This window comes from Halyomorpha halys, unplaced genomic scaffold, assembly GCF_000696795.3.
Source record: "Halyomorpha halys isolate HHAL.00 unplaced genomic scaffold, Hhal_1.1 Scaffold40.1, whole genome shotgun sequence".
Classification (NCBI taxonomy): Eukaryota; Metazoa; Arthropoda; class Insecta; order Hemiptera; family Pentatomidae; genus Halyomorpha; species Halyomorpha halys.
Window position 1 is genome coordinate 1,535,333 of NW_027106400.1, and position 8,793 is coordinate 1,544,125.

Here is an 8,793-nt window from a genome sequence, read left to right on the forward strand (position 1 = left end):
TCCGCTCATTTAGTACATTTTGTTTCTTAATTACTTACACACATTGTATCCCATTATTTTACACTTATATTTTTGTTTTCCTTTTGTACTATGTGTTTGTATCTTTTTTAGCCCTGACGAAGCCCTGCAACGTGGGGCGAAACGTTGGCTCATTAAAATAGTATAATTCTACTATTTGAGTTTTTCTGACCGCACCCGGACCATATTCCTTTCATCTTTACACACGGTCAATCACTAATCTTCCAATAAAGTAAACAAGTTTTTGGACCATTTTTATCCATTGAAGGTTTTGTATGTAAAATATGTAATTTACCATTTTATAAAAAAAATATTTATATAACAGTTAAAGAATATTTAATATTTTTAACGATATTTAAAGAATATAGAATATTTCAGGAGAAATTTATGTTATCTTTAACTAAATTAAAATCATATTTTACGTTATATCATTATTAATCTCCAAAATAACGTTCGGTAAATTTTAACCTTTTTCCCTTCCAATGATATTTCATCTTATACCGAATTATTTAAAAAATAAAATAAAAATTTTCACATACATAAGACAGAAGTATATATAGAAGAGTTTTTTGGGGAGGGGAGAGGCCTAATCTGAATATGAAATTACTTTTTATTAATTTTTTTTTATCCTAATTTATTAGAGTCATTACCTGGAAATGGGTAAATAATACCTCATAGAAGGTTAATTGCGAAGTTAGAATAGAAGCAGAGACTATCAACGATTAATGACCGAGTGTGCTACCAAACTCAGTTGATACTAGAACCACACAAATCCTTCCAGCTTGATCTGAAATTGTAATGGAGACCGGACAAGACGAGTATAGCGGATCTTTATTCCAGCACCTGCTGTCAGAATAACGGGTCTCCAAAATTGATATATACACTTCCTCAAACCGCTCCGGGCTATATTTTGTCTGGAACAATTTCGTATTTAACTCTCCGCATTCGTCAAAACTTTATGATGAAGGCCACATTAGGTCGCTCTATCAAAAATATCTGTCAAATAAACATAACATATTACCGAATATATGCTAAGGGCAATATTGAAACTAAATAAAAAGATATATCTGTACCAATACAGCCCATGAAGGGTTAGGGGTGCAGCACTTAGTAAGGAAAAACTGTTACTACACCAACGGCTGCGAAAGGAGGTGATTTGGTCAAACACGCTCGACCGCCAATTTTTTATTCGTTTCATACAGACATAATATGATGAAAATGTGAGTAAGAAACAAAGATTACTTTATTAACTTGTACATGAATTATGAAATATAAATATTGGATAGATATATGTATAAAAAATTGTTTATACAAGCTTAATAAAGTAAAATTGCTTTTATAACTCACAATCACATTTCTTCTTCTTCCGGTATCCGTGGTTCAGTGGTGTCCGGAATCGGAAGGTCCAAAAGTCCTTCAGTATCCTCGGCTGCGGGCACCTCGGGTAGAGTCGACCAATTTGAAGCCCAGTTCAAAATTCGTCAGGTCCTAAATTAATCACAGCGGTAGTGCAGTCCCTGTTCGGGCGCCAGATATAATATGATGGAAATGTGGGTAAGAAACCAAACTTACTTTATTAACTTGTACATAAGATATGAAATATAAATAATACTAAGACTACTGGTGCTATTGTACTTATATACGGGGTGTACCCTGGAGGGCTCCGGAACCCACAAGACTGGCTCAAGTCTACGATGAAACAGGAAATATATATCTGTCACAGCCAGATTCGAAACCGAGTCCTTAGCCCGGGAGTTACTAGCAAAGTGCCTTACCACTGGTCTACCCGTTCCCCAATATCAAAACTAAATTTATTAAATTAGCTGATAATTAGTTGACTCTGTGTGATTAATGTAGGAAGATGTTCCAAGTGGGGGACAAATAAGGCTACTCAAAGTAGTAAAAATAGCTATTTTTTATACATACACGTTTCGCCCAACATTCCAGGGTTCCGTCAAGGCTAGTTAAAATAAGATGAAAATATTGTTAAGATAGTTAAGTGGTAATTTCCGCCTACCTTTTTTTAATCTAGGACTAGAATACCTTATTAAAAAAGTTATGAATACCGAAAAGCGTTTATCTTTAGTTGGTAAAATACAGGTGCTAGGGTATGCTGATGATTTGGTATTATTGGCTGAGAACGTGGAAACTATAGAACAAAATACAACTAAATTGATAAACTTTAGTAAGGAACATGGTCTCGAAGTAAATACGGGTAAAAGGAAAAAATAAATTGCCACCGTATTGTATAAATAATGTTATTGGTCACAGAGAACAAAATAGTAGGTTTACAAACAAACATTATTTTCTCTGAATTTTATTTATTTTTTCTTTATAAACTTGGCATAGTATTTATCTTTCAAATTAATAAATTTAATTAATATATTTTTATTTTACGACTAATTCGTTTAGGTTGGAAATTTAAAAAATTGTAAATAAATAAAAAACCTTACAAGGTTAGGGTTGATTTTTATTTATACCAAATGTCTATTTTTAAATATATTCATGTATATTCTTTAATATTTTTTATTGAGTAATGAGAAAAAAAAATATTATGTCATGGAAATAATTATTTTTACTTTTAAAGAAAAATACAGTAGATTCACAAACATGCACACTATTTTACAGTGATATAATTCACTAACGACCAATCACTAACAGCTGTATTAATATAACTAACTATCTCATACTGGGATAAGTGGTCTCAAATCATAATACTGTGCCCACTGTTGTTCGCTATATAAGAACTGTTTTTCAAATTATGATTTATCAAGATGTTCCTGATGATGTGGAAATATCAGGTCAGGGATGATTTGAAATAACATCTGCAAGCTGCCTCTTTAATGTTTCGACCATCTGCGAGATCTTGGGCAGATTAAAACCACACTCTCTCTTCGACAAACATTATAAAATTAACCAAGAGAGTTTGTGATAAAAAATGTTTATTAAAAAACTATGATTTGAAATGAATTTTATTTTAATAAAAAAAATAATATCAAATATGAACATCACTCATTTCTAAGAAATTTCCTATTAAAATCTGTAAAAAAATGAAATAGTATAAAATAACAGGTTTTGTAACAATTCCGATTTAAAAAAGTCAAAGTATTGAATATTTCAAAAATATTATCCACCTGTTATTTTTGGGCTATACAATTAATATTTAGTATACAATCTATTATGTAGAAATTATGATGTAAATATTAATTTTTTAAATTGTTGAGGTTAAAAAAACTTCTAGAATAGAATATAACCTATAAGAGCATTGGTTTGTATTGCTGAGATAGATGAATGTACCAATAGTAGAAGACATTAATTTAAAGAATTTAGTTATAAAAATGGTTTAGACTAGGTGTATAGATGACAAGATGTAAAAATGAAAAGTGATAAATGGTGCCAAAACTGGAGGATTAAAATTAATTTCAATAAATCCCACCAAATCACATTTACCCTTGGTCGTAAAGCCATGACCTCTTGAAATACATTATCCTTAAATAATACCCCACTTATTCCTGTCGAACAGATCCGTTACTTAGGACTACATCTGGACAAATGATTGATATAGAATCCTCATACAAGACTGAAAAGACAGGAGACTGCTCGTCGATTCCGAATATTACAACATTTACTAGACAAACGATTATTACGATGATTATCCTTTCGAGAAAAGGCTCCTAGTAAGCAGTGAAACGCATGTCTTATATCGCTTCAGCTGCTGCCAGTTGTGAAGTTCATAAGGTACCCATAGATTTAACTTTTTTACTTTACTGATGGTCTTTAAGTCTCGAGAAGATGTCAATACGATCGTATTCATGTGTGCTGGATGTCATTTAACTGTTTGATATGGGTGTTCTTTCACAGAAAGAAAAAGTTGATCCTCGCCAATTTCTGGTGGAAGTCATCCTCTGAGTTGGTTGTCCAAATCAATGTTACCATCAAAATATTTTTGAAATTTAAATACAGTTGAAAATTAAAAAAAAAAAGAGAGAATTTAATTAGAACTTATAAATGAAAAACACTCTTCCTGTGTTTCAACTATTTACTTTATATCAATAATAAACGATAAAAATGTTTCGGGGTTATCACCCCATCTTCAGGTGTCTAAAACAAATTCTCAAAAAAAATTTTAAAAATATATAATTATTTAAAAAAAATTTTTTAACAATTACCTGATTAATATATATATCTATAATTACATTATGTTTTCTCCTTATTAGTCTTATACTGATAATAGCTAATAATAGCATATTATTGTAACAAATATAAGATTTCTTTAAATAATTAAAAGCATACACATCCTAAAGAAGGAGATGTAAACTACTTTCTTGAAAAAGGTTATCTTAATCATTGATAACAAATAGATTAAAGCCAAGTCAACATTTTCCAACCTCTTTTCCACAAAAAACAAATAATTAATACTAAAATACATTTTTTAAGTACGAATAAATTTTATTTTATTTAATTAAATTAAATCTGAACAGCTACAACCCATGAAGGGTCAAGGTTCCAGTACTTTGTAAGGAAGTACTCTAGACTAGATCAACGGTTGTGCAAGCAAGTGATTTGGTCAGAATCATGCTCAAGCACCAGATTTTTACCCAAATAAGGGTACCCACTTTATGGGGCTCCGGAACCCACAGGGCTGTATCAACGGCTACAGGTAACAGATAATAATTATCAACCACAGCTGGATTCGAACCCGGGTTCTTGAAGTTAATAGTCCATTGCCTTACCAATTAGCTGCTCACTCCGAAAATTTTATATTATACAAGAACGAAAATTATATCTCGAATTTTATGTTGTTACCTCCAATGTACAAAGATTATCCTCATCCATAATAAACACACGATATTAATTCCAAAAGATAGATAGGACTAATCTACAACTGAAGTGTTACGAAAGAGATCATTTACCTCGACAAAGAGAGGTGAAGTGTTTGCTATGGCAACAGGATGCCGGCTCTTGGAGAACAATGGGTTTGTTGACTGATTGCTTTCGGTTCCAATGAAATAAATTCTTATTTTTTGTGTATTTCATCCATTTTTCATGACAACTAAAAGATAAAATCTATTGATTTTATTTTTAAATATGTGCTAAAATATCAACCTGACGAATAAAAAACAATATTTATTTAAAATAAATAATGAACCTTAATTTATTTATTTTTTTTATTAATTTAAAATACTTTTTATTTATTGATAGATATTACAATCTGCCACACAGTTGTGGGCAATAGGTAATAGTGATGAATGATCTCATACATACTAAAATATAATAAAATAAATAAGTGAATGAAAAAAATTATCGCTGTTAAAATATATACAAACAGAAGAATAAACAAAATGAACATAATCAAACTATGTGTATGAAAAAAAAAATTAAATAATATAATCTCACATTTACACTCTAATATACAACATTTACACAATCTACCTGGATCTCTGAGCTCACTCTATCCCCCACTTGTGAGGGGTAGAACACAGCTCAGAAGATCCCAGCGCATCTCTCTCTCCGCATCACTGGTAGTGAGCCAGTGGAGGCTGAGCAAGTGCGCTAAAGCCGCAAATACTCAACTTGAGTGGAGAATCTGACCATTGTCAGAACTCCAATTGTCCATTTTTATTTTAATAAGTCTCTTGGCCACTGCCGTTTCAACCTTCTAGGTGGGCTGTAGGGATGGGTGGAACTAGATAAAGTTTGAACCAAAGAATTAGGATGGTTGGAAAGGTTTATATGGAATTTTGAAAATTTGGTTGGTATGAGGTGAAGGACAAAAGGGATATGTAGGTCATGGTGTAATGTTCTATTAGAAACGTAATAGGGTACATTAACTCTAAGGATTTTATAAGGTTCTAAGGATTTTGGATTGAAGAGATTGGATAATTTAATTATTAACATTTTTTTTTACTACTTTTCCTCCAAACCAATACTTAGTTTTAGCTGGTTTTACAATAAGACTTAATATTTGAAACTTTTTACTAACACTTCTCTATTTACTACCATTAAATAAAACAACAGCCCAAGAAGTGAAAAAAAAAATTTATTTCACTCCAATTTTTATTACTTTAATGAAAACTATATAATTACTAATCCCAATTGATGAGTTTGCCAAGTATAGTAAAGGACAATAAAAAAAAAAAAATAAAAAAAATATGATCATTTATAGTAGAATAAATTTACTAAAATATCAGCCCTTGTAAAACTATTTACGTTCAAAATTTCCCGAGATACAATTCTTTTGAAAACAACATTTCATAAAAAATTTACTGAAAAATTAGTGCATTTATAGTGGGAAATCTATGTCTTAGGGACCATGAGACGTCTTGATGTTTTTTGGCACTAAAAGCCAGTTTAATGTGCTATAAAATCTTATGGTTCCTGAGATAAAGATTTCCTACAATAAAATTACTAACTACTGATTTTTCAGTATATATTTCAAGAAATGTTGCTTTTAAAAAATCAATATCTCGGAAACTATTGAAATATAGATCTATTAGGGCTCATGATTTAGCAAATTTACTCTACTTTAAATGATATTATATTAGGTTTTCTAGTGTTGTAGATAATTTCAAAGATATATAGCTCCAAAACAAAAATATATTTTTTTTTAAATTTTGAAACAACCACCATTTTGCATTCCCCCAACTATACTTGGTAGTCTCTTCTTTTTTAATTAGTAATTATACAAATTTTTCATTAAAGTAATAAAAAAGTAAGGTGAATTAATTTTTTTTTTTTCCAGCGGACCCCTGTACTAAAATCTTTTCATGGCAAGATAATCATAGGATGCTGGGGATAGACGGGAGGAGAAAGTTACCTTCTAATTATTATTGGTATTATGATCTTGAAAGATTGTAACTACGTCGTACATTGACTGATACTTGTTATAGTTGAACGCTTAAAGTTAAGATAAGAAAGTTACAATTGAAGAGTGAGAGTGGCGATTCCTAGTTTTAGCTACTTGTAAAATATAGCTCAATATAACTTTTACAAAAACGGACCTATTAATAAATGTTTTCAAAATAGGATTTCGGAGAATTACACTTTAAAAATAAGTGTATTAGTTTCTTTTATAGTTGTAATCTTTTTCAAATTTATTTGGTTGCCTAGCCACCTACCTACATACAATACGTTTGAATACCACTACATTTGCAGACTAAATTCATAATACTTTAATACAGTCACAACAATAGTGGTGGGCAAAAAGGTAATTGTAGAAGTCATCTTTTTTTTTCTTGTTATTTGAAAAACATTTTTAATTTCTATAAAATGTGTTAAATGTATATGTTTTAACATGCTAAATGTTATAAGTATAGAATTGTAAGCAGCCTGATTTGATGCCCATGTTATATGTTAAATCCAGAAGAGCTCCTGCGGATTTTCTGGGAAACATGTTTTGTAATCTTTACGAGATAATAAAATATCAAACATCTTCGTCACGTCATTTGTCCTTCATCACTTTACTTGTTCCTTGTTTCCTCTCCTAGTTTTTTTGTTACTTTATTATTATTTTTATCTATTACTTTATTAGAGTTTAAAAACGTCCAAAATAAAAATAACACAAAACAAACACTAACTACGAGCAACTAACCTATCAAAACTACAACGGACAACATGGTGTGGACCTTAGCAGGTTTGTTGCGTTATCTAATTCTTCATTTATCAAACCTATTAACATACTTTCAACCATGTTAAATGTTATATCGTTTTTAACAAGCCAAAAGAAGGAGATATTTCTTTATTTAACACATTTTTTTTTTCATTTAACAAGTTAAACTAGAGATCAGTAATACCTCAGATGATCTTACAAATACTTTCCTTAAATATGGTTTATATGATACTCCATTCTCTTTTGCCAAATCCGTAAAATACTTGGGTGTTTATTTTTCAGGTGCATAAAATTTATTTTTATTGAAGTTCTCGTCTAATTTAATGTACTAATAAATTAATAACATACCTGCTACTGGAGATATTTTCCTGACGACACACCATCTCGACTTCCACTGAAAAGGCACACACGAAAAATTAGAAAAGAAAAAAATACTTGTCCCTCAGGACCCCAAAGACATTGATGTCAAGGTCAGGTAACCAAGTCCTGCGGCAGATTTTCAATTTAAAATATCCCTGCGCTGAGGCGACAGCGGCCATAAAGGGATTAAGCCATAAATTTTGGGAGCTTTGTTTTTCTTTAGTCTGCCGGGGCCGACGCTGTATTTTTCCGCTTAAAAAAGTCAGCTCAAGATAAATATAGATAAATTTGCAAGATTCTAATTTCAAGATTTATCTTTGAGGAGGGAGGATAAAGTCCTGGTTAAACAAATTCTCACCTAAAAAGACCTTAAGAGAAGAGAAAGAGAGGAAACTTTAATTAAGTATTCATTGCCTCTTAAATTTATTAGTTTGCTTTAGAATATTGCTTTCTTATTTTGGCTGATTTAATCCTCAAGCAGTGAAAGAAAGAAAAATACAAATAAAAAAAAAATTACAGAAATAACTGAAAATATGTATGTTATTTTTATTTTTTGTGTAAGAGGAAGAATTTTTCTAGTAAATATTTATGGTACTTTTGAGACATTCTTCAGATAGTGAGTGCGAAACAAACCCACCATAATAATAAAAAAAAAAACGCTATTAACTGATATAACAATCCAAGAAAAAACATTTTAAATAGCAAAACATTAGTAAATAATTTACTTTAAAAGTACTTTTTTGTATGAAAATAACAATTATATATGCCACCTCCAACGTGCAAATATTGTCAGTCCATTCTTACGA

General features: G+C 30.5%; 1 protein-coding gene across 2 annotated transcripts in view; it reads right to left on the minus strand.

The window, feature by feature from the left end:
* Positions 1-8,793, minus strand: part of LOC106687902 (uncharacterized) — a 641,896-nt gene that overhangs the window by 601,675 nt on the left and 31,428 nt on the right. For both annotated transcript variants that reach the window (XM_014432069.3, XM_014432078.3), the window contains exon 2: positions 7,976-8,021. In XM_014432069.3, coding sequence (XP_014287555.1) covers positions 7,976-8,021 — 46 coding nt within the window. The remainder of the gene's footprint in view (positions 1-7,975; positions 8,022-8,793) is intronic.